The 27,928-nt window shown below is 29.7% G+C and overlaps 2 protein-coding genes across 5 annotated transcripts; both read left to right on the top strand.

Moving 5' to 3' along the window:
* The first annotated feature begins 11,056 nt into the window (after nt 1-11,056).
* On the top strand, nt 11,057-16,209 carry LOC113846455 (XIAP-associated factor 1-like). Its single transcript, XM_027474755.1, has 5 exons — nt 11,057-11,380; nt 11,836-11,971; nt 12,939-13,076; nt 13,157-13,278; nt 15,735-16,209. The coding sequence occupies exons 1-5, from the start codon at nt 11,337-11,339 to the stop codon at nt 15,901-15,903; spliced, it is 609 nt and encodes a 202-aa protein (XP_027330556.1). The 5' UTR covers nt 11,057-11,336; the 3' UTR covers nt 15,904-16,209.
* Nucleotides 16,210-22,298: 6,089 nt separating this feature from the next.
* On the top strand, nt 22,299-27,491 carry LOC113848541 (probable rhamnogalacturonate lyase B). Of its 4 annotated transcripts, none has more exons than XM_027478130.1 (15): nt 22,299-22,438; nt 22,524-22,552; nt 22,905-22,964; nt 23,087-23,206; nt 23,298-23,417; nt 23,597-23,738; nt 24,291-24,473; nt 24,622-24,777; nt 24,865-24,971; nt 25,463-25,553; nt 25,708-25,849; nt 26,231-26,387; nt 26,498-26,614; nt 26,705-26,831; nt 27,102-27,491. In XM_027478130.1, the coding sequence occupies exons 1-15, from the start codon at nt 22,397-22,399 to the stop codon at nt 27,372-27,374; spliced, it is 1,866 nt and encodes a 621-aa protein (XP_027333931.1). In that variant the 5' UTR covers nt 22,299-22,396; the 3' UTR covers nt 27,375-27,491. The 4 variants fall into 4 exon arrangements, with proteins under 4 accessions (XP_027333931.1, XP_027333930.1, XP_027333932.1 ...); XM_027478129.1 differs by having other exon boundaries at nt 22,524-22,645; XM_027478131.1 differs by lacking the exon at nt 22,299-22,438 and having other exon boundaries at nt 22,526-22,569.
* The last annotated feature ends 437 nt before the right edge of the window (nt 27,492-27,928 follow it).

Here is a 27,928-nt window from a genome sequence, read left to right as displayed (position 1 = left end):
GTTTCGGTTTCCGTCCCTCTTCTCTGTTTTTTGAGTTCCCTTTGATTTCTCATGGAGTTTTTCATGTGTTTTAGGGATGAAATTCGTGTGAAGAACATTTTCTACCATTAGATTGTGTTAGGTCTTCGATTCGAGGTAAGGGGAAACTTTACCCTATCTCATTATGTTTGATTTACCGTTTATTTTGCTAAATATTGCAATGTGGCTGAGATAAAGGGTAGGATATTATTATGTGTTGAATACAATATGATGTGAGATAAGATAGTTGAACCCATTGTGGGTGATTATGTATTGTGACATGCCATTGAGTAGTGATTTAATAATGTTATTTGATTGTGGTAATGTCTGATGAGGATTTAACGCTTAAGTGTGCTGTGAATGAATATGAGCTTGTGTGCCGTGTACGAACATGAATATTATGTGCAATTAAAATGTGTGTGAATGGGGCATGTTAAATGCAATTGTGAATATGCTATGAATGATTCAGCAATACACTAGAGGTGTGGAAGATGGGGGTGGTAGAAATACCTTGGGGAAGAGTGAGTGGTGGTGACACCAACAGTGAGCGTGGGTGCACCACAGGTCACACACTCTCCTCCTGACTAGACCTCTAACCAATACCTTTGTCAAGCAACTTGTGACCGCACACGTGGTATTTGTGATACGGGAGTAATCGGCGACCATTCATGGTGTGAAACTGTGATCACGGTGACATAGTGAGTGTGGCTACGTGTAGTAAACACACGTGTATGAAAAATGTTTTGGTGCCGTGAGTGCATCGGTTATGAATCGAAATGAAATCCTTGAAAGTGTTGCCTGTGATTGCCTATACTTGAGTAGAATATGTTAGAGTACATGAGGGTGTGTAAGGTGAGTCTCTATGTTATGTATGTGTTGGATAGTGTAAAGTACTCACCCTTACATTTATTTTTCAGGTGACAAAGATGATCAGTACTGGACTCAGTGAAGGATGGATGAAACTGCTATAGGACTTAGGAATTTATTTGAAAATTTGATGTATTAGTTAAGTCCTATAGCAATCACTGATACAAACTTGTAAATCATCCTTATTTTAAAATATTTGCTTGAACTTATACACTGAGAACCACTTTGATGAAAAAATTTATTATTTCCATTTTTCTTTTGAAATTTATTTATTAAAAATTAAATTTAAGGTGTTACAGACTGTTCGTGACACTTTTCTTTATGGCTACTCTGATATTTCCTTATTAGAAACACAAATAGTACTCATTCCAAAAGTGGATCACCCTGTCAATCTTAAGGAATTCAGATATATTAGCCTTTGTAATATAGGTTGGAAGACGATTTACAAAGTTATTGTTGCACGACTACGACCTCTTCTTAGTGAGCTCATTGGGCCAGGGAGTTTCACTTCGGGAAGAGGGACTAGAGATAACAGTATCCTTGCCCAAGAAGTTTTCAATTATATACACAAGGACACTTCCAAGGTAGGCTCTATGGCTCTGAAGCTTGACCTAGAGAAGGCATATGACTGAGTGAATTGGTAGTTCCTTGAGACCACTCTCGAGAGGTTTGGGTTTCCCCACATTACAATTAATCTCATTATGTGGGGCATCAGAAATGCTTCATTATCATTATTATGGAATGGTGAGTGTTACCTTCCTTTTCACCTTCTCGTGGTTTGTGGCAAGGAGATCCACTTTCTCCTTATCTTTTCATTTTCTATATGGAGCATCTTGTCACAAAAATTAGAGGAAACTAACTAGTAAGTAATAAAATTTGAAAATTAATGTGAGTCCCAAGTATTATCCTCAGGAATTAAGTCTATCAATTACCACTTCACAAATCAATAACTAGTTGAGGTAAACGAATTTGTAGAGATTTTGAATCATTTAACAAACAAAAGCAATAAAGTGAAAAAAAAATCAAAAAATTACAGCAAAACAAAGCTACCAATTTAGAAATGAAATAATGTGTGAATGAAGTTAGAATTGATTTCACCTCTTTATCAATTGTAAAACTAAAGTAGATCTGAACTGTAAGCTCCTTAATTGATTGATGATCAATTTCACTATATTAATCAAAGGACAATTTCTTACCTCATTATTATCTAACTAAACTATCCTAATTCCTTAGGTGTAATTCAATCAAACATTGCATTAGAAATTACGAGATCACAAGATCATGAATTCTTATCCCTAAAATATCCATAAGCTTGACATTCAATTCATATATGAGAAATAAACTCAATTTCCATTGATGAAGATTTCTCTAAGTTCAATTGAATGAATGATTAGTTCACAATTGCATTAAGGATAGAATTAAATGTTCAATACAATCAAAGTCTTAAAATCCAGATCTACAATCAATTTATAATGTCAAAATTGGATCCATCAATCCATAAAAAAATAAAAAAAAAACTAAACATGTTCCTAAAAGAAAAAGAGAGAGAAAGAGTAGAAGAAGAGGAACTGTGGAATTTCTTTATAAATCTAATCTCCAACCTGATTCCTCAAGGTCTAGAGCTTGGAAGTCGCCTCCAATCTCCCTTTCTAACTCTCCTAAGATGTGAAAATGAAAAAATGAGAAAAACTTAGAAAAGATTTGAAATCTGAACTTCCAACCGCTTTTTATAATTTTTCTTGCCTTCTTCTATGTTGACACTTTAATCACTGAGAGTAATAACATGGAGAGCCTTCCAGAAGCTTCTAAGGCTGAAGTAGGAGCTCCAAACGTCTAAAGTTGACACTTAAAAAGTGATTTTCAAAATTCTGTTATTTTATGTGGACACTTTCAGTGACCAGAATGTCCACGCGCATGTGTTATGTGCAAATAAGCCTTGCGTGTGGTTACTTTAAGTGACTAGAGTGAACATTCAAATTTGCGCATGTCTACTCTCAGTAGTTAGAGTGTACACTCAAATCTATGAGCAACCTCTTCATGAATTCTGTTGTTAGAGTGTTCACTTTCAGTACTTAAAGTTACTAGACACTTGATCTTCATGGATTTTCTTCTTCAAAGTGTTAACTCTATGCACCCAAAGTTGCTACGCCCAGGACATATCACTTTATTCTTAGTCTTTTAAGCTCAAATATTTCACTTTCTTCAATTGAATCTTCTTCAATCCTTATCCTCAAGACTCTTAGCTTACAATCTCCTGCAAAACTAACAAGATTACATCAAAATTCTATTAAATTCACACAATTTGAATTATTAAAGAAAAATATTGACTTTATTGAATATTTATATATTTTGTGCAGTTTTCACCTTTCAAATTACATTTTCTATCAAAAACAATCTAGAAAACTACTTAAAAACCTAGTAAAATCTACATTCATCACGTCTCGTACTCTAAATTTCTAAGCTCCATCAAATTGGTCTATGGAAGCTGCTTTCTCTTTCCCAAGGTGGTCTCTTTCTTACGCATCTTCTTTTTGTTTACGATGTTTTTTTATTTTGTCAAGCCTCAGATTCTCAAGCTTAAAGTGAATCTAGATAAGTCCAAGTTTGTGGCATCCAAGAAGGTATGTCAACCTTGCTTGGAGAATTTGGAGGTTATCGTAGGAGTTAGTCACACTTCTCATATTCGTAGCTATTTGGGCATTTCCATGATCAAAGGACAGGTTCAGACTTCTGATTTTTACCATATTGTGGACAAGGTTACCAATCGGCTTGCCTCCTAGAAGGGTAAACTGCTCAACAAAGCTGGGAAGTTATGTCTTATCAAGTCCTCTATCACTTCCTTGCCTGTGCATTGCATGCAGTCCTTATGGGTCCCTCAATTAGTGTGTAATAGGATTGATCAAGCTTGTAGGTCACTTCTCTGGTCCAAGAATGGAGATAACAAGTTTTGGTCACTGGTGGGTTGGAATGTGATTGTTAAACCTAAGGTTGATGGTGGTTTGGGTGTCCGAGATGCTAGAAAAATGAATGTGGCTCTTCTTAGAAAGCTGATTTAGGAATGTATCCAATCTCTGCTCAAACCTTGGGTAAGGTTACTATGCCAAAAGTACCTATCCAGTGAATCCATATTTTGCGCCAAGAGAATGCATGGAGCTTCACAGGTTTGGTTGAGTCTCGCTGTGTCATATCTTTGGGAAGGGTTTAGCCCACATCTTGCTTCGGGTAATTCATCTTTGTGGTATGAGGATTGGCTGGGTGTTGGACTGTTGTGTGATCATGTGCCATATGTCCACATAAGTGACTATGATAAGAGAGTTGCTCATTGTTGGTTGGATAATTCATGGGAATTTAATTCATTACATATGTGTCTTCCTCCAGAAATTGTGGACCGTATCAATAGGTTGCAGTGGTCTTCTTCTCAGACTGGCCATGATTCCTTTGCTTGAGATGGTGATGTTTTGGGCAAGTACATCGTGGCATCAGGTTATCAGTATCTTATATCTTTCATGAATGCTTCACAATATCTGGTGTGAAAATTGATTTGGAAGCTGAAAGTTGCTGAAAAGGTCAAGTTTTTGTTGTGGCAAGGTCTCTGTGGGGCTATACCTACTAACTAAGTACGATTTATACATCATTTAGCGTCAAATGGTGCATGCTCACATTGTTCCTGTGCGCAAGAGACCATTTTGCATGCATTGTGGGACTGCCCTCACTCTCATGAGGTTTAGCACGCATATAGGTATGCGAATGAAGTTTCATTTTCCATGTTGGATTTTGTTGTATGGTTTTGTTCCATTGTACTTCATCGAGAAGCTAGCCACTTGGTGATAATCCTATAGTGGATATGGAGATTAATGAATCATATGGTCTTTTTAAATGACAGATGGCCTCTTCATCATGTTTGTAGGATAATAGCCGCGAATCATGCCTAACAAAAGGTGTATCATGAAAAGAGTAAGATCTGGTTGGCTAATGTCCAGTGGTGTCCCCAGAGTCTCCTTGGGTGAAAGTGAATGCTAATGGGAGTTGGATTTGTAATTTGAATGTCATGAGTATGGGTGGAGTAGTGGCAAGTCCAGTGACTCTTTACAGGCCGAGTTATTGGCTATTGAGGAAAGATTACATCTTTGTTGGCATAAGGGGTTTCGCAAGGTTATTTGTGAATCAAACTGTCTGGGGGCGGTGAAAGTAATTCAAGGTCTTTGGGTGGATAGGGACAATGCTCATAAGTATCGGGATGTTATTCGAAGAATCAAAGAAATGAAAACTTGTGATTCGGATGTAGACTTCATATGCATTTCTAGGGAATCTAATTTAGTTGCACATAATTTGGCTACTTGGGAGCTAAGCATTTGAGTGCAAATATAGTATGGAGGAGTCCTCCAAATTTTGTTTTGGTACCTTTGGGGATTGATCTTAGATCACCCTTGTAGTTGGTTCACTTTTCTTTTGTTTGTTTAATTTCTTTATGCTACCAAAAAATTAACATAAAATTTTAACCATTTACTCCATCCAACAATTTTAAATTTATTTATTTTTGTCAAATTTAAAAAACTAAAGGAGATCATCTAAATACTATTATCAAATTATCTTTTAGGTGTACAAAATTCTAAAGGTTGGGCACCATCTAAGATGTGATACATAGTAAACTTAGTTAAACACTAAACAAAAATTATTAATATTATATGTACACAAAAAATTTACTTTAAATATACTTTTATTGAAAATTTAAATTTTTAAATATAAAATTATTTTTTAAAAATTATATTAATTTTAAGAAAGAGTAATTTTTTTATTTTAAATATAATTTATATCTTGTTTTATTATAATTTTTTTATCTTAAACATTAAACAATATGACATAATGTCATTTACTTTATTATCTAATATAAATCAAATATAGGATATGATAAGTGTTTATTATTACTTTATTATATCTTATTTTTATCCAACTTTTATATCTTATTATTTTCTATTCTATAATTTTATTAAATAGGTAAGTGATTGTTATTTATATGTTGTTTAACTTCTTCATTTTTATCTAATATGCATCTTTGTTTTCACTCATGCTTGATTTCAATAAATTGGCCCTTAAGTATGAGTTATTTTTGTCAAGAAAGAAAGAAAAATGAAAAAGTATTGATAAAATTTACGTCTTTCAACTACACAATAGAATATATATTTATATTGATAATAACAATAATTATAGAATATTTGTAAAATATTTACTTATCTAATTAATATAATTACAAAGATAAATGTATTTTATTAATATAATTACATAATTCATCACTCACCTCATTAGGTATACATACTTGACCTCAATAAATTATTCCTCAAGTACAAGTTATTTTCATTAGGTATACTCTGAAAGTCTTTTTTAACTACAAGTATTTATGGTAATATAAAAGCACTCAAAATCCACCATGAAATGATTACATGGATGAACCATTAGCTCTAGCTCTTATACTCCTTGTTAGGGCACAAGGAACTTAAAACATTAGAATATATATTAATAGGTCACAAGTGACAAAATATCACATCCAACTCAAAACTTTAAGACTGTTAGGTTGTGAGTTCTTATCATTTATATACTGTTTAACTTTTTCATTCTCATTCAATGTAAGACTTCATTTTCTCTCATACTTGATCTTAACAAATTATTCTAAAATAACTTAAGGCCCTAGCCCAACTAAATTGGAGAATATTGGATTAACTTCTTATCTTTTGAGTCACATACTACTTATATCCAAGTCTCTCTTGATTAAATTAAAGGTAGTCATTCCTATAACATGTCTTAATACTACCTCCACATTTTTATAATGACATGGCAAGAAAACTTATGACTCATGTTTGTCTTAATCTTTTAACATGCATCCACTTTGATTATATAAATATTCCATCATTCAATAATAAACAATCTACATCATTCACTCAAATTTATGAAAAACTTAGTTAGACATTAATTGCTTACCAAGTATACCTCTCCATCACTCTTATCACCAAATAAAGTTAGTTTAGCTTGTCATCTTATCCATTACAAAACAAGAACATATCAAATAAAAAAAATGAAAAGAACTAATTTTGACTATACATAGTAAATAAATACATGTATTTAAATTTAAGATGAATCTTAATTTTATTTTAAAAGCAAAATATATGATAAGTAAAGATAGAAATTACTTAATTTATTTCTCAAGGACTTGCCATCTAATCTCTACATCAGGCTTAAGATAAATGACAATTTATTAAATTGGCCATGCTAATATATATATATATATAGAGAGAGAGAGAGAGAGATGTTGAAAAAGAATGAACTTTTTTTGTCAACATAAACGAACTTCTTTTTGGCCAACAAGAATGAACATTTTTTTTTTGGGGTCAACTAAGAATGAAGCTTTTGAATTTGGTATGTTGGAAGAATAATTAATCTAATTTAAAAAAATAGATTAATTGTCTTTTTTATGTCTTCAAATAGTATCTATTAATGCTATTATTGTTATTTGTTATTAGACAACAAACCAATTTCATCCTTTAAAATGAAAAAAAAAAGAGTTTGAACAAAAAATATCTTGGATAACCACAATAAAGTATGTTTATAGGTTTGAGAGCTAATTGAATTGTAGAAATATGATAATTTTCTTTATGAATTATAAGAAATCAATTTGTCGTATTCACATTTTAATAGATCTTTTGTTTTTAGTCCGAAACTAATAATTCAACAGAATAACCCTTGTTTTAGACTATTATTCTAATTTTTTTTATACGCTCAAACTTTAAGAAATTTTTTATTGAATACATTGAAACAACTAATGAAGAAAGAACTTATCCAGCTTTAGATTTTGTCACTGATTGTGAATTTTCATTGCTGTGTTAGAAGAATGATAGTTATGTTGATTCAGTATACTTAAAAGACACCATTGGTACAAAAATGGACGATCTAATAAGGATTACATTTTAGTAAATTATGACTTACTAATCTTGTCTTTTATGGAATCGATCCCTAATAAGTCTGTATTTTAACATGCTTTTATAACCTATATATTCATGTGTAACTATTATTTTATTTGAGTTTTATATTAATTTATATATTAATTATTCAATTTAGCATTAAAGGACATAATTATATATTTTTTAGTTTATTTTGGGCTCAAATGGGATGGAAAATATGGCTTTCTCGTAGCCATCACACCTATACTCTAATAGTCAGTACGTGAGTGCTTCAACTATATGCACGACCATGCATATTGCTTTGCACAGTAATGTTTACCTACAAGAAGTCTAACTTTAAAGAAATATTAAGATTTTGAAATTCTTTAAAAGGAATCTCATAAGTGACAACTTATGCATCTTTCATACATCACATCTCATCTTTTTCACACTTCTCACTTTTTTACATCTTCAATCTTAGTGTTGGCCAGTTGTTGACAACTATTGGAGCTTTAGGAGCATGTCGTGGGATCAAGAGCTCTTTTCATCCTTTTTCTATTGGAGACTTCTCTAGTTTGCATTTGCTTTTTAAATAATTATGGATTGGTTTATTGTTATGTTGGTTTTCTATTAGATTATGTTTAGCTAAATTTATAGCTAGGGTTATGGTGAATCATTTGCATAACTTTATGGGATCATTATGATTAATGATAATTTCATGTTTCCTTTCTTGATTAGTGTTTATCCTATTGCATTATATTTGTATATTTAGAATTGACAACTCTTAAACATGCAATAATTAATTATATTGTAGGTAACCATACTACATATAGTTAATAATTATATAGAGTAAAACTAGACAAAAGATTAAGTAGACTAAGTTTAGTTCTTTTTTTTCAATTGTTATTAAATTAACAGCTCGTAATTTCTTTATGTTTTCTCGTCTTTTTACTTTGCATGAACATTGGAGGTGATAGCTTAAGAAAAACAATGTTAATATTACATGATCATTGGGTATTAATAGATTTAATATAAGAGGTTGGCAGTCATAAGGAGACAAGAATTAGAATTAATCTAAAAATGAACATAAAAAAGTGTAAAGGTAAAATTATACGTCCTAAGTTCTTCTCGATTAGTTTATTGTCAAAGGTTGTGGTATTTTTAATTTTATTTTAATTACTTTCATATTTAAATCCTTATTTTATTTAATTTCATATACTTTAAGTTCAAACAATTAAATTAAGAAATTCTTAATAATTAAAAACAATACTTATGGGACGATGTTTTAGAAACTTATTTTAAAACCATTTTATTACTTTTTGATAGATACACTTGTCCACGAATAATCACTTTTTGACTATACAAGAACATGTGGAGTTTGACATGTCTAGAAGCACACGAGAACATTCTTTTGCATTATTACTAGTATTTCATACTAAATTGTTCATAGCATTACTATACCTTCCCTATTCATTACAAGTTGGTTATTTGTCAACATGGGTTTAGTTTATGATTTATTTGGAAGCCCTCGCCCAAATGAGTATTTTACATAGTCAAAAAAGAATTCCATTAATAACTGGTCGTTTTGATCCTTTGAAACAACTCAATGAATTTAGTAGTTAGATACCATATATGAGGCAAGTTATGAATGATATTCACTAAGGGCACAAAGTACCACCTGCGATATATTTTCGCTTAAATGAAATTTGATTTACTTAAATGAAATACATAAAAAAAATATTTTCTCTTAAGTTAGAAAAATTTATTTAAAGAAATATAAAATATTTCGCTTAAGCAAAAAAGAATGGTAAGAGAAAGCATGAGGAGGGTTATGAAGGAGAGGGAAACTAGGTAAGGGCGAGAGAGAAGAGTGAGGGGAAGTTGGAGGCTAAGTGGGGAGAGAAGGAGAGTGAAGGGAAAAGACAGGAAAAGGGCCGAAGGAAAAAAGGAGCAGAGTTGAAAGAAATAGATAGATGAAAGTGGATGGGATGAGGAGGGAGAACAGAGATGGGCTTAGAGAGAGAAAAGAGACAATTTATTTTTGTTTAAGTAAATTCATATTCATTTAAGAAAATGTAAGCTGCAATTCTCGCACAAACTACAAAGGATCTGTTTCTCAAATAATAATGATTGTTAACATAAAAGGTCAAATAAATCATGAAAAATGGCAACACTAAGCAGCGTTAATCCAATTTCATGAACAAGTAGATCACTATCACTCATAAAAAAGAAGTTATTTTGTATACCAATTTCACAAACAAGTGGATCATTGCCCCTCATAAAAAGGAAGTCATTTTATATACAATAATCTAATTTCATGAACACGTGGATCATTGTCTCTCATAAAAAAAAAAGTTATTTTGTATGGCAATTTCACAAACAAATGGATCCTTGCCCCTCATAAAAAGGAAGTCATTTTATATTTGTATATAAAATGACTTTCTTTCTATGAGGGGCGATGATCCACATGTTCGTGAAATTGAATTAATGCTTTTCAATGTTATCATTTTTCATGATTTATTTAACTTTTTAACTTAACAAATAATATCAATTTTATTTTTTAAATTTTAATTTTAAAAATTATAATAAATCTTTTTTTAAAAAAATTAAAGTATTTATGTTTTATAAATTAAATTCTAAAAATAATTTATAAATAAATTTTAATTAAAATTTTTAAAATATATTAAATATACTTCAAAGAATTAAATTGTTAAAAATAATAATAATAAGTAATTAAAAAAAGGCAAGAGTTAGAGTTAGAATTTCTGTAGTGTGCTAATTAAAAAAATAACATTAAAAGTTAAATAAGTATTGAAAATTGACACACATAAATTATAGTAAAACTCTAATTTTAATTAAATAATATTAATAATATTTAATACTATTTTTTATCTTTATTATAAGAAACAAAAGATTAAATCTTCATGATAGAAAGCAATTAAGTTATTTATATTTTTTATAAATATAAATTTTATTCTAAAAATATTTGTAATATTAAATTTTATAGTTAATAATTTATATAATTAATAATATTAAAAATATATATATAAAAATTAATAATTAATACTTTAAATTTATTATTATTTATTTTTTATAAGAAGGATTAATGAAATATTTTATTTTATTTTTTATAAAAAGTACATGAGGTAGTATTTATTTACTGAATTTAAGTTTTGTTTTTTTTTTTTTAATGATCCAAGCAGTACTGCAATACAACATCTACTATCTTAACGAGTTGAGGTCTTCAATCATCGGATCCATTCGGCTAAGGGTCCCAAAAAGTCTTCCTAGCGAAAAGGTCACTCAACAAACAAACGGAATCTAAGATCCACCGAACCTTGTTCAGCGAAATCAGAAATTGTCCACAAACCTAACTCCCGTAATCTTGTATAATCCGAATCTCCTCTTTTTGGTAATAAGATCTCTGTAATAAAATCTCTCTTCGTCTCTTGCCTTTGCTCGGTTTCAGAAATTTTGTCGTAGAACGATCCTTTGTTGAACGATTGTGTCCTATCGCTGGCGATGGAAGCTGTGTCGGATCACGCCACTAGTATATGCACTCACTGGTAAAACGCCTCAAATTCTCTGCAATGATTTTAGATTATTCCCGAAACATGTAAACTAGCCGTAGATTTGGACTCTTAATTTCGGAAAAATTATTGCTTATTTTTTATAAGTTCTTCGAAAAATAAATAATAAATAAATTATGGGGAATTGGGATTATTTGTTTGGTAAATGGAAGCACTTAATCTCTTTTTTGTTATGAATTCCGTAATGGCGTACTGAAGTGGTTAAGCATAAGACGGTAGTTTCATTCGCATTTGACTCCTAGGATAGTGCAGGGTGTTAAAGACTATGCTGGTGTCAAATTCTTAAACTATTGTCTTTTTACTATCATGTATGATTTTTGTTTATTTATTTTTGGTGAATGTTGAAGTGTTTGGTTGCACCTAATTTATACATAATTATGATTTGTGCACAGAAACTCAATGATCGTTTGTCTTATTTTGAACAATTTCAGTGACCGGGCTATTCCTGCTGCAAATATTGATTTGCATCATGCTCATTGCTCCCGGAACCTTCAAAAATGCAAAATTTGCGGTGATATGGTTCCCAGAAAGAATGCAGAGGATCACTATTTAAGCACCCATGCACCGGTATGTGAAGTTGTGTTGTTCGCCTTTGCCTTTGTTTTTCTGGGGTTCAAATTTTGTAGATACTGAGATAAATATATGAGTTCGTGTTACTTGGGCATAAGGATGGTTATGAAATCGTTGTGTTAATGGAATATAGTAATTCTGGTAGATACGCAAAAGATTCTTAACTGCCTAATTTCAAGCCAAATCAAATTGTAAAGACAAATGCTGACCTCTACGTTCAAAGTTCTAAGCATTGGCAAGAGTAGAAAATTGAAAACTGCTTCTGTTTAACAGTGCAATGGTTTATTACATCCTCAACCCCCCCTAAAAATGAATTGGACTGAATAACTCCAGTCCATTAAAAACTAATTCCTAATTACATAGATCGGTTAGGATTTATGTATGATTTGTCTGGATGGACGGGCTGCTGGATATTTGATAATTTACCTATGCCCCGTTAGTATAGTGAAGGTGTGGTGAACTAAGATATAATGACAATTTGTTAAAATAGCTTTATTACGGCTTTTTTATTTTCCCTTATTCAGAAAATGTGGCTCTTTGCCTTCTTTTGCGGATTATGAGGCGTCATGCATGGAATGAGAATTTGATGGAAAATTTGCAATTATTTGTGCCAGTTGACTGTATTATGGATACTTTATGATGCATGACTGTGGATGCTTAAAACTATCTTTTCTATAAAGAAATTTGATAAGAGCTTGTAATGAAAGAACTGACCATATCATTAAAGGGAGAAACGGGAAGAAAAATAGAAGTTGGAATACTAGCTCACTAGATATGTTAGGGCTAAAAGCACCCAAAATTGGCAATGAAATAGTTAGGTAAGCTGGCTATATGTCTGCCACCTCCCTCCTTAAGATGGCATACCCCCTCCCCCCGAGACCCAGCCTCATTGGCGCACTGAAACAGTGTCAGATTTAAAATCCATTTTATGTCAGTTCTAAAACAAAAGTGTGGATTTGTGCAGGTTTCCTGTTCATTATGCAGTGAAACAATGGAGCGTGATATTTTAGATATCCATAAAGGTGAAAACTGTCCTCAAAGGATTGTCACTTGCGAGTTCTGTGAGTTTCCATTGCCAGCAATTGATCTAGCTGAGCACCAGGTATTGCTTAAAAGAACTTTAGAATTAGAAAGATTTTATAGGCTTTTTCACAAATCTCAATTTGATATTTATACCTTCAGGAAGTATGTGGGAATCGAACAGAGCATTGTCACTTTTGTAACAAATATGTCAGACTTCGTGAAAGATTCAGTCATGAAGCTCGATGCAATGGCATCCAAGATAGTTCTGTGGGCTCTTCAAGGTTAGAAATGCTTTCATTTTTATGAACAAAACCTGTAATTAATTTTTAATTATGTTTTTATTTTCTCAGTTGTTGAAGTGTAGCTTATTGTTCATAGACTAAATCCTGCATTCTGTCTCTCATATAGTATGCTTATCTATTTCTCACTATGCATACATCTCTGAAATTTTTGTTTCAATTGTTACCAACCATTCTGAGGGTTAAGGAATGATTGTGCATCCCAATTATCTTCAATTTGTTTCTAATTTTGGGCCACACATGTTAATTGCATGTGTTAAGGAATGCTTGTGTATCCCAAGTGGTAAGTGCATGATTGCACTGTTTGATTGGTAGTGTTAGGAGTGGAGCGGCATAGCTCCATTTTAAGCTTTAACGTAAACTGTTGATTACTCTTTTCATGTTAGAGATATAAATCCAATCTTGAGGGTTCACTAAACAGTTTAGTTGTAAGGAGTATTGGTCCTTGATATGGTGTTGGAACCTCTGTGACAAGTAGTCATGACTGCTGAGTTTTTTTTTCCCTTGTCACCTCATTCTTCATGATTAAGTTGAATTTTACCGCAGGGTAGAGTGGGTCTATGGATTATTCATGCATAAAGCCCAAAGGAATCTTGCGTGAAAGGGTGTATTTGAAATATAAAACCAATATTGAACCTCCCATTTAAAAGCTTAAGCTTTTAGGCAAGTTAGTCTGGAGCATTTCATACAACAAAAAATTGAACCTCCTAAGGTTAATTCTTGTTTTCTATGCTTATATTGCTTCTAGAAAATTACCATTATTTCCAAAGTTAAATGTTAATTTTTGGTGATTAGGATGTTTCAACCTTTTTATTATGGGTAGAAGCAATTAGGTATAACTTACATGCTTGCATATGGATATCAATTATATTTAATGTAAAATCATCTATGTGCCTCCACAAAATTGGTTAAACTTTACAGAAATTTGGTCATGACATGGCATCAAAGCTCTGATGTCATCTTCGGTTGAAAATTCCTAGTCTCACAATTCCAGCTGCCACTGTCAAGGCAGGATCATTGATCTCCAATCTCCATGCCTTAAACCACCAATATCCAGGGAAAATCCTGTCTTACAAGTCTCTAATTGGTCTTTCCTCTGACTTACGTCATTGATGGCTCCATCATGCACCCTATCACACATCCTTTCCTGATGGCACATGTAGCTCACATTCACATTCCCAGTTTTTTATTGTCACACCACCAGTCATTTTGCCCACTGGCTTCTCTTTGTCTTGTTCTAGGTGTTGGAGATGAGGTTTACCCCTGTTGAAGTACCAGGGTCCTTGGTGCCCTTGTTTATAGTCAACTTTGTTCAAATCTGTTTTTATGTTCAGTATCTCTCTCAAAATCTTCTTGTTTGTCCGTCTGCCTTCTCCTTTTTTGTTCTAGGGGGACTCCAGTCACATCGCATGGCTTCCGCATTGGACCTTTCCTCTATTGTCTCTAAAACCTCAAAAAACGGCCTTAGCTCTTTTTGCTTTCTTTGGTACTCTGACTACAATGTATCAGAGACTTTATAACTATGTAGTCTCTAGAATTTGATCATTTTCCCCCCAATCTTCTAAATAGAAGTTAAATTTTAGCAAAAGGCAACGTGGGCCTATGCATATTCCATGCTTCTAACCTGAAGAACTTGTGCATGAGGATATGAAACCATTGATGTGCTTTCACCGCTTTTAGGAGAGTTTGTTCATGACTAGTACAATCATCTTATGGCTTTTGTAGATTGTGGATACAGCAAGATTATTCAGTTAGGGCTTTATGTTAATAATTAGTTAATTACACTGTTAACATGAATCCTTTGGCCTCGTTATGAAGGTGGAGCTTAATTGCAAACCTGACCTACATAATGGCATAATCTGCAGAAATTAACTTTGTGAATTTCATTGCCTTTAAGCCCTAATTAGCATCATAAAGAAACATTCCGTTGCTGCTGCAGTAACTTTATTATTTTAGATGAGTGTAAGATGTACGTTTACAGGAGGGTAACAAAGGCTCTTCATTTAGTAGTTGTGTGTGACATGATGTCACCCTGTTCTTACACGCATAGTGCACGTTTCCCAAGTAAAACTGGACGAAAAAAACTTGCTACTATTGGGGCACAAAGTAGATGGTATTGTGAGAAATTGAGCCTATATTCATTAGGTGGATAAAATAGTAATTTGATAGCTTTGACATGCTACAAGAAGTTATTGAACAAGGAATTATCATCTGTCTGCATAATATTTGATTTCCCTCATAATTTTACAATGGGGAGGACATCTAACTAATATTTTAAAGTAAATTTCATTATTTAGAATCTCTCAAGAAATGTTTGTGATGGAAATGAATTTCTTAAGTTAGCATTATGATATGCCTATGAAACAATCCATTTCTATCCTTTTTCATGGTTCCCAACTTACTTATAATTAAGCTATATTCTTGTGTGTTGTGTGAAGGGATATGAGGGATGCTGAGACAGAGAGAGAGGAAGGTGCTCCAAGAAGGCAGCAGCAGAATGAGTTCTCAACTAAACGTCTTCTTTTCACAATAGCCATCACTGGTATTGCAGTCATACTGGGATCTTTTTTCCTGCAGAGAAAGGCAGAGCCCAATGATGTGCATTAGCATGCAAAAAAGCCAACTATTTTAGGATCCTGCAAATCTGCGTAGTCTGTATAACCCATTCCCCTGCATCAGAAGTCGTATAATTACCGGCATTGTCATTATATATAAACATATATATTTAGTTATATACTTCATTGAAAATAACTAGTTCTGCATTTGATGCAAATCTTTGAAAGTTGTAGGAAATTTTCTGTTCCTTTTTTTATTTGTTCTGATACGGTAATATCTAGACATTGAACACTGCGTAGAATTCTGTTAAAGTCCTTGACCGTGTGTTATTTTTGTATCATGATCGTTAAAGCATTTGTAAGGTGTCATTTGTAACCTCTGTCTGAGTGCCATACAACCAGCATGCCTAACATGGCTGTTAATTTGCATGCAGAGATTTGCCCCACAGACAGAATCAGAGAACACTGTAATACCATTTTAAGATGGATTTGGTTCTAAAATGAATAGTAGAGTTGGGAATATATAAATTGAATTTAAATAAAATATATATACAATGTTAAAAAAGTATGCTAACGGTGTATTAGGATTAAATTCTAATAAATCATGCGATTATTTAAATTGAAAACCCTTAATTTGTTTATATTATGGTAGTCTTAATGAAGGACTAAACTGGTAAAAAAAAATAAGGTTTTAATTTACTGATGAATTAATTCTTTAAGAGGTTAATTTAGTGACAAAGTCTTCAAAAGATTAAAATAAAGATTAAAAAATCAGTAATTATTATTTTAAAAACCTAAATCAGAAATTTTCTCTACTTAAATTTCAACTATGAATTTTTAAATTAATGTCGTAGCTTTTATTTTCTGAAGTGATTTTTCCACTATCAAATTCTCAACAGACATGGATATGTGAGTGTTGACAACCTATTGCACCATGTGCTTAATATTTTGGTGGCTATCAAGTGGCATCATCCTTATCAACATGTCGTTGCCCGCCGTACATTTATGCGTTGTTTCAATCCATTATTTTTGTAGTAAAAGTATTATTTTGTTTGTTTGCATATTTTGTCATTTAATAAAAAGAAAGAAAAAAAATAAGTGAGGCTCACACAAAAATAATCATTCCTCCAATGTCAAGATTTTAGTACAATAATGCAAAAGTGAGAGAGAGAGAGAGAAGTGATCTTTCTGTATTTTTATATTTTGTTGAAAATAATTTTTAAAATAATATAAAAATAAATTTAAAAAATTATATAATTAAGAATAAAAATCATATTACATTTTTAAAATTTTTTATTAAAATAATTTTTTATTGTTATTATAAATTTTTTATATATAAATTAGTTTTTTTTCTAATATCTTTTCCATCCCTCCAAACAAGTAAATTTTTTTCACTATTTTCTCGTATTTCTATTAATCCAAACAACACATTTTTCCATCTTATTTACCATATATTTTTCTCTCACCATAATTTTTTTCTACTCATTTTCTATTTCATCCATACAAAGCATTAGGGTGCAATTAAGAATACAATTTAATTACATATTTATTTTAATAAATTTTTATTATATAAGAAATTATGTTATAAATTAAATTAAAAACTTTTTATAATGTTCTGAAAAAAGTTTAACAGGATAAGTTACACTAAAAATTTTATTAAAATAAATTAAAATTAGCTATTAAAAATTATATAAGTTATTTTCATGAATTTTCCATCATGAATTTTCCATCAACTCTTTCAAATATTCCTGTGATTGAATTTTCCCTCCTCAATGGGTTTATTTTATTATTGTATTTCAAGAATTTCTCATTTTGTTTTTAATGACTTATTCTAATCACATATCATTTTTCAATTGAAAAATACAGAAAAGAGACAGGGCAGGCGATTTCGATACCTCTTGCATTCGGTCTTTTTAGTAAATGAGATTGAGAACGTATCTGTGTGTTTTATCTGGTGAAAAGATGATATATTGTGGGCTTTATCAACTATACCATTAAATGTTGACGTAGAGAGCACTCTTCTTGTGCAAGCTAACTAGCTAAGCGATATGTACCATCTTTCTAAAGCAAGCAAGAAAAACAAGTTCTTTCTAAGGAATTCTCTCTAATTACATTCGTTTAGAAGGAATCGTTTCTCTACATTACAAAGATGACAACTAACGATTTGCTGAGGACAATTCTTGGCAAATATCATATATTTATTCAAATGATATAAATGAAAAAATAAAAATTAGTGGTCGGCAAGGCAAACAAAATTATAAATATTTCAAATCCTTCCTTTCCTATTTGTTGGCACATGTGAAAATTTTCTTTCAATAATTTTTTGTTTGTCCTTTTGAGAAAGTCCTTTCTTATAGTAGAAGAATTTTTGCATCTTATAATAATCCGATCAATACTTAGTATAAATAATTTTAATACATGTCAAATATTAATTAACCGGTGTTCCAATCATACAAAAATTTATTCTTGTGTAATATGCAAGTTACATTAGTATTTTTAAATAAGTTTATTTGAAAAGACGATTTTTCTTAAATAAAGATACAAAAGCAACTACTGGGATCCATATCAGATGTCAGCATATAACAACAACAAATAGTGAGTCACGAGTGACCATGAGATTTGAAAATAAAGTGAAAAGTTTCCCACGTGATTTAGTTGATCATAGAGGAGACAGTCTAAGCAGAAAGTCATAAACTTAGGTGGCAAAAGACTATACCCAAATATTTAAAAGCACAATTCTAATCTCACATGAATTTCATGTCTACTCTTCTCATATTTTAAAGAGAAATATTGCGATACTCTCATTAATACATTTTCTTATTTTTTGTTAAAAAAATTTTAAAATTTAAAAAATACAAATTTTAGTCATAGTTAATTTAATGATTTTTATTCTTAATTTAATTATTTTTATTTTTAAATTTTTAAATTTTTCTCCTGTTTTCTCTTATCAAAATGAATTAGCTTGACCTGCAAGTTAATCAACCTCTTTTAGCTTATTGGCTTATCCTCTATTTGTTAAGCAATGACAAAGGCTCTTAGCTTTTCTTTTCCGTTTATGAATATGTTCCTTTTCTCGCTCACTTTAGCTCTAAGTTAAAGAACAGCGCACATTCGTTCCATGTGAGAAAAGGAAGAGAACTTCAATTCTTCTACTTATCATTTTTGGATAGGCATTTCCATCATGCAAAATTACGTTTTGAGGGTCATACGGCATTGGAATTTGGAGGGAATAAACAATGGAATTTTTGGCAATATGATTGCCCGCATTGTTTGTAATATTAATTTTGATAAACTTGATTTTGAATGTTGAATATAGTTAATGCACTTGTTTTTTAAACTAATTTGAATTACAGAATATTTATATTGAAATAATGATTTTGATATCCATTTACAAATATAATTTTTTTTACAATAAAAAAATATATTGCCACTTTAGTTCTTAATTTTGTAAATCCTTTTCTAATTCATCTCTAATTTAATCAAACTTTATTTAAGTCTACGAATTCAAGATGTTTATCAGATTAATCTCTCTCATTAGTAGACATTAATAACATTTCCACAGCAGTATTATGGTGACACCTAAAATATTAACTTTGCATGTTAACCAGCATTTTAATTAATCTTGAAGGGCAAACAATAGAAATCAATGAAAGTTATAATAACTTTGAAGTTTTGTGAAAGAAAATAAATTTAAATATAATTACTCTTTTAAAAGTTACACGAGTCTTTTAAAGTGTGACATATTCTTTAATGTATTAAATTAAAACTTTGACAAATTAGATAAATAATTTGTATAACAAAATTTATAATTATTAAAGTTTAAAATATTTTGAATTGTATATTGTTAAAAATATAAAAATTATTTCACTACAAAATATAAAATATAAATAAATTCATTGGATCGTATTTAATCAAAATTTATTGAAATCAATTATAATATTTTACATATTTTAAAAGTTATCTCAATATAAAATATACACAAATTTACTATGTTGCATTTAATTAAAATTTATTGAAATTAATTACAATATTTTATATAATTTAAAAATTAAAATTATAATTGATTTATATTTATTATATTTAAATTATTTTTAAGAAAAATTTATTAAAATTGATTGTATATAAAATTTTACATTATTGATTATACAATATTAAAAGAGACTAACAAATTTGCTATGAATGACATTCATTAAAATAATATTAAAATTTATTAAATAAAAAATTAAAAAAATTCACTATAAATTGTTGAAAATATAAAATAAATATTGATTAAATTATATGAAAATAACCTTGCAAAAACTTACACAATTATAAGTAACTTAATAGTTGAAAATAAAATCATATCATTACTTTAAGTCTTATTTAAATTTGAATGATATTAATTTAAATTATTTTATTAATTATTAATATATTATATGTTTAAAAATATATACTAAAAATTAAAATGTACTTCAAATATAAAAGATTACAGTTATAAAATTATTTTTTTATATTGTATATTATTAAATTATATTTTTTACAAAAAATAAATAAATTATAATACAAATAAAAAATAAATTTTATTACATTAATTTTTCAGTTTCTGAATATTCATATATCAATATATAGAATTTTATTTTCATTTATATAATTAATATTTACATAACTTTTGAAAATATGTTAACTATTCTTTTTACTATTTTATTTTATTTTTTTATTTTATAATCTTGTCAACGATAAATAGTTACTTATCTAAGTAATTAATATATTTTTTAAAAATATATTATTTTTAAGTGATATTATGTATTAGAATTTATTTTTAATTAATTAAATTATATCAAATTTTTCAATATCTTTTTAATTAATCTAATTCACAATAGTATAAATTTATATCATTTAAAATTATATCATAAAATTAATATATCATATATATTCATATTTTAAATTTTAAAAATATATTTTATACTACATGTTGCCATTTTTATTGATACAAATAATAATTTTTATATTAAATAAAACAATTCTTTTCTTATAGTTTTTATTTAATTTTTAGTTAAATTTTTTGTTAATTATTTTTTTTCTCTTCTGCTATTATTTTAATATTTTAAAATAAATTAATAAGAATTGATATGTGTAGATATTTTATTTATATTTTATATTATAATTATGATAAAAAATTAAATTTTTTAAATAAATTTTTAATAATAGCTTATATTTAATAATTTTTGTAATATTTTATTTGTTATTAACTGTTATAATAATGATAATAAATTTAAAATTATCAAATTAAAATTAATTAATTATAATAATTAAAATAAATTAAATATCATAACAATGAATGGTAATTTATTCAGAAAATAAATATAGTTTATTATTTATATATTTAATATTTTTATATCATGATAAATGAATATATAAATAAAATATAATATTTTAAATCTAAATTAAATTTGACTATTATATTTAATTTTTATATATTATTTATTTTAAAAGTTAATTAGAATCTTTTATCCTTTTAATCTTTTTTTTACATTCAAACATTTTTAATGTATTTTATTAATTAATTTTTTAATTTTTCTTTTACATTAAAATAATTATTTAATGATTATTTAATAAATATTTATTTTTTATATTTAAATTATAATTATTTTTAAATATAGCTAACTAATAAAAATATACCTTTACAAACTTGTACAAAATACATGTATATTTATTAATTAAAAAATAAAATAAAATTTTATATAAGTTAGAAACTCCAGTAAAAATAGCTTAGTTAATAATAAAACTGATAACTAATTCAAAAAACATAAACTGAACATTAAAAAAAATTATTGTCATTAATATTATATTATTATTTCAACATACATTACCTGCTTATATTAATAATTATAATTCTAAAAGTGATCTTCCGTTAACAAAATTAATTCAATAAAATTAAGTTTATTCAAAATCGAATTTTACATACTCTAATTTAAATATATTACTATAAAAGCAACTTTTTTTTTTATTATTATATATATATATAAGAACATAAATAAAAAATTATAAATTATATTATATTTAATAATATCAAAACATTAAATTCTATGATTTTTAATAAAAATTTATTTGCATGCAATTTTTTATTTGTATTTTTAAGCATAAAATAAATAATCATAATAATAAAAACAAATAGAAAAACTTGAGATATTGAATAAGATACCACTTCCTGGTCATCTTAGAAGTTCCTGACATCAAACATATATTTCGTGATGTTTGTTGAGAGCATCACGTGACCCATATAACAAAACTATGGGCTAAGTCACGAAATAATTGCTTAATATCCTAATAATTGTTTAACAATAAGTCACAATGCTAAACGTGCACGGCTACAGTATTGATTGAGTAAAGAATTGAGCGTAAAAAGGGCGAAGAAATAAAAAAAAGTGCTTGGCCTTTAGTCCAAGAAAACCAGACCCAAGACTCTTAACCTCCAGAACTTCCGCCATAACACGACAAATAAATAAAACAAACTACAGCAAAAATATAGTGTGACTAGAAATAGGAACTGAGGAAGACCCTTCACCATGGCCTCAGAAGCAGTGCAGCTACGCGTCGAAGACAGTCAAGTAAGACATTATTTGCTTCATTCTATTTGAAGTTTCGAAATAATTAATATTCTGAACTTATGGCAAGTTGAATTTCTAATCTCAGGTGGTTATGGACAATGGCATACTGCAAGTGTTTTTATCCAATCCAGGTGGATTTGTTACTAAAATACAATATAATGGCATTGATAATCTGCTTGAAGCTCTTAACAAAAGTGGTGACAGAGAGTATGTGCTCACTGAGAATCAGATCTGATGTTCTTAGGATGCGATTGAGAATCCAAGTTATTAAATGTTTATTCAATAAATACTATTTACACGAGAGTTTATGTTATAAATTTCACCATAAAATTTATTAAAGTAAACTAATAGAGTATATTGACATTATAGAAGCTATAAGTTATTTTCATGAAGTCTTCCTAAGCTCTTATAAATACTCCTTTTGTGAGACTTTAACTTATGGTTATGTTAAATAATTGATTCATAGGTATTGGGACGTTGTATGGAGTGAAGCCGGAAGTACAGGAACAACTGGGACATTTGAAAAGTATGTGGAAATTCCCTCATAAGCTAAGTTCATTTTTTTCTAAGCCAAATGTTACTTACCAAAATGTGTGCACTATGGCTGTAATGTAGTTGATGTCTTGGGTGTTCTGTCATCAAATGCAGGATTATTGGGACAAGTTTTAATGTAATAACTGAAAATGAGGAACAGGTTGAAATCTCATTTACAAGTGAGTGGGATCCATCTCTGAAAGGAAAGCGAGCACCTCTAAATATCGACAAAAGGTACCATTACATATGTTGCTAACTAATTAATATTGAAATCAGTCATGAATACGATGATTAAGAAATTACACTTAAAACAATTTTTCTACAGGTATGTGATGCTTCGTAATTCCTCGGGCTTCTACTCTTACGCCATCTTTGAACACCTAAAGGAGTGGCCTAATTTCAACATACCTCAAATCAGGATTGTTTATAGGCTTCGAAAAGACATGTATGGAAAACCCCCCTTGTAACATTATGAAATATATACCCTTAGATTTCTTCATTTTCATACTTAAATGTTCTTGTGGAGGGATCTTGTTTGGTGCCCTTTATTGACTTCAACTTATATTTGGCAAAAAGGTGCAAATTAGCTTGCTGCATAGATTACTTTAGAGATTATTTATGTAGGTTTCATTACATGGCTGTTTCGGATAATAGACAAAGATTTATGCCTCTCCCAGACGACCGGTTACCCGGAAGAGGAAAAGAACTAGTTCCCCCTGAAGCAGTTTTGCTAGTCAATCCCGTGGAGCCAGAGTTTAAAGGAGAGGTACAATTTTCTTTTAAAAAAAATTGTCTAAGTTACTCTATGAAGTAAAATATCCCATCTTAAGGAAATTAATAAAGTTAAAATATTGTATTAAAAATTATATCAACTTTTTATTTTGATTTTTTAAACAAAATCTTATTAGTTTGTCTATAATAGAATTATTTTACTCCAAATGGTAACTTAGACATGTGCAACTATTAAAATACGGACATGATAAACAATCTGCATGGTTGTTTATTTTTAAAATAAGAAAAAAAATGCACCGTAACTTTTTAATTTTTTCATGCCGATAGTTTTTGCCTACAAAAAATTATCAAACTATTTTTTTATTTTTAAAAAAGACTCAATTTTATAAGCACTAAAAAATTAATACTTATAAAATTGACTGTTTTTAATACTTATAAGTATTTTTACCATTTTTTTTGTCCATAAGCATTTTTTAAATACATATGGACCAAGTATTTTACAACTTATAAAGAATACTTGAGCAAATCAACCCTTACTCATAACAATTTATTTGTGGTTAATGACATTTGTTATTGACTGATTAAGGTGGATGACAAGTACCAATACTCGAGTGAAAACGAAGATCTTAAGGTCCATGGATGGATAAGTTCCCAACCCGAAACTGATTCAGCAATGGGGTTCTGGGTAATCATACCAAGCAATGAGTTCCGATCAGGTGGCCTTGTTAAGCAGAACTTAACCTCTCACGTAGGCCCAATAAGCCTCGCCGTAAGTATTTTTTTATGTGAAGCATGAACTCAACTCGCTTGTACCCATTAATATCCTTTGTTGAGTGCTTAATTTTAATGAAAACTATGATCATTATTCATATCAATCAGCTGCAAACAAATAGCTTAAATAATTTTGTATGTGTCAGATGTTTCTTAGTGCTCATTACGCAGGAGAGGATATAGTTCTCAAACTTCAACCAAATGAGCCTTGGAAAAAAGTTTTTGGACCAACTTTTGTTTATCTCAACAGTTTGTTGGATGGTGGGGACCCACTGGAGCTCTGGGAAGACGCCAAATATCAGGTTTCAATTTCATAATCAAATTATTAAACTTGGGTAATGGAAATTATATAACAAGAATTTACACTATGCACCAAATATGGTCTTCAGATGAACGAGGAGGTTCAAAGTTGGCCCTATGACTTTCCAGCTTCGGAGGATTTTCAAAAGTCTGGCCAAAGGGGTAGTGTGTGTGGCACTTTACTAGTCCAAGACAGGTAACATCGAAGTCCCAATATTTATACTAAGTACTTATAAAATTTTAAAATGAAAGAGGATAATGACTTAAACTGTTTTTATAAATTAAAATAAACTTATATTCTCTTTTTCAGGAAAATTTTCATTTAGCTTCGCTCAAAATAGATGAATTAATTTATTAATTTTAATATAAAAATAATAATTCAATTCATTTTTCTTATTTCATTCTTGTATAAGTACTTATTTAGAAATTTAAACAGATAAAACTTCATACAGTTTCATATTTGAATATCTAAAAATTAACACAATTTACATACTTTATAATTATATCTATCTCTTACCTTTTTTATCTTTTTTTACATACACTCGTCTAAAAATACATTCCAAAATCAAAAGAGGCAACTTTTAACTGTCCTATTCTGTTGTCAACAAACGTTTTCCATATATATATAGTTGTCAGTGTCACTGTGAAAATGCATCTTTTAAAGCTCACAAAATGTCAAATTTTCAGGTGCCTAAGTAACGAGTACATATTAGCAGAAGGCGCATACGTAGGACTGGCACCACCAGGAGAAGCTGGATCCTGGCAAAGAGAATGCAAGGTTTAAACTACACAAGCACATGCTTGTTAAACACCCCAAAATCTGGGTTCAATTTCTTTTTGCTCTTGGCTTAATAATCAAACACTAAAGATTTACGAATACAAGAAGTAATTGGGCAGCAACTTCATATTTCAAGGCCTTTTTGTTTGGTCAGGGATACCAGTTTTGGACTAGAGCAAACGAGGAAGGCTACTTCTCAATCAATAATATTCGTAGTGGAGAATACAATCTCTACGCGTGGGTTCCAGGTTTCATTGGAGAGTATTGGAACAATGTTGTCCTCACCATAACCCCAGGTTACGACCATCATATTTCATTGGGAGAGAAGAGGAATGATGTGCCTATAGATATGGGCTCTAATTTTTACTGAAAAAGTTTTTTAAAAAAAACTAATTTAAATACATAAAAATTTATAATGTTGTCTAATCATAAATTATTGAATAATTAAAATATTAAACTTTATAATAATTACTAAAATTATACCTAAAGTAACTTCTAATTAATTGATAACATTAAAATCTTTATAGTATTAAAATTAAATTTATTTTTTAAAAATTGCCACATAAAGTACATAAATAAAAGTATCTTTATCCCCATTCAATGTGAATTTAGCCATTATATCACTTGTTTATATTTCATACCATGGTTGTTAAACACTATAACAATGCAATATGCAGGTTGTGAAATAAACGTTGGTGACATTATTTATGAGCCTCCAAGAGATGGTCCTACATTATGGGAGATAGGCATTCCTGATCGCTCTGCTGCAGGGTTCTATGTTCCTGATCCTAATCCAGAGTACATAAATAAGCTTTTTGTCGACCATCCAGATAAGTGAGTCCCTATTTACATGAATAGTAAATTAAACTTTAAAAGGGTGAACATTTTTTAACTTTGTGCTCCAAAACCATCTATTTCTCAAGTCTTGTTAACTGCTGACACAGGTTTAGGCAGTATGGTTTGTGGGAAAGATATGCAGATTTATACCCAAATGAAGATTTAATTTATACTGTTGGTGTCAGTGACTATAGCGAAGATTGGTTCTTTGCACAAGTCACCCGGTACACTCTTTTAAGACAATATATAGAATTGCTTTCGTTAAAAGCACCTTATGTTATTCATGAAAGATGAACTTAGTGCATGAAATACAGGAAGAAAAATGATGGCAGTTATCAAGGAACTACGTGGCAAATTAAGTTCAACCTCGATAACGTGGAGGAGAGTGGAATCTACAAATTGCGAGTGGCACTAGCAAGTGCAAATGTCTCCGAATTACAGGTTTGGCACCTTATAAAAATGATCTATCTAAGTTTTCTCATAAAATGATTAACTCCATCCTACATAGACTAATCTTAAGTAAACAAATAAAATTTTATCTATAAAAAATTAATACAATTTTGACATAAAATTATTCACCCATAAAGTAATTTAAACAAACCCTACAAAAATAAATTATTTGCTCTCCCGGGTAACCATGAATATGCTGTGTGATTTAACATTAATTTGTTTCTCGTCTCATCGTTTGATATTTTGGTTTTGGAACTGAAGGTTAGAGTGAATGATCAAAACCAAGATCCTCCACTATTTACTACGGGAGTGATTGGGAAGGACAATGCAATCGCTAGACATGGGATTCATGGACTCTACTGGCTATTCAGTATTGATGTGCCATATCTTCAGCTAGTGAAAGGCCTTAATACTATATTCCTAACACAGGCAATGGCTACTGGCCCCTTGGTCCTCTTCCAGGGGATTATGTATGACTATATCCGTTTAGAAGGCCCTAACCCTTTTCTTCTCATAAAAACCAATTCAGTATGACCCTTCTTTGTACCTACTACAACACCTTTTACAATCACAAATTTACAATGTTGTTTGCGTGTCTTGTTTTGTATCGTAAATATATGAACTTCGACATTGGACTTTAGTATATCATACATTGTGGACATTACACTTAATGTTCCATTTTGCTTGGCCCACAAATATACTTAGGAGCCGCTTTATTCTTTGTTTGCAAACTTGTAAGTGGTTTGATATGTAGTGGGCATGGTTAAAAGAGTTGTTGGTTTGGTTTTTGAGTGAGCATGATTTGTAATAATTATGCATTTGAAACATTGTTGGGTGATCCCTTTTCTTGTGTAAGGATCGTCAGACATTATAAACTAAAAAACACTTGTAAATGGGTTTGATCCACTAAATTCTGAGAATTTATTTCCGGAATTTCCATTTTTTTTTATTTGCATCCCCTTAGACTTTTTTATTATTATTAAAAATTAAATTGCATAAATATAATTTAATATGTTTTAAAATTTAATTTTAAAAAATAATTTATGGATCATTTCTTGAATTAAATTTCAAGATAGAAAGAAATTTTA

Source organism: Abrus precatorius, unplaced genomic scaffold, assembly GCF_003935025.1.
Source record: "Abrus precatorius isolate BTA unplaced genomic scaffold, Abrus_2018 Scaffold8, whole genome shotgun sequence".
Classification (NCBI taxonomy): Eukaryota; Viridiplantae; Streptophyta; class Magnoliopsida; order Fabales; family Fabaceae; genus Abrus; species Abrus precatorius.
This window is presented reverse-complemented; position numbering and strand designations above follow the sequence as displayed.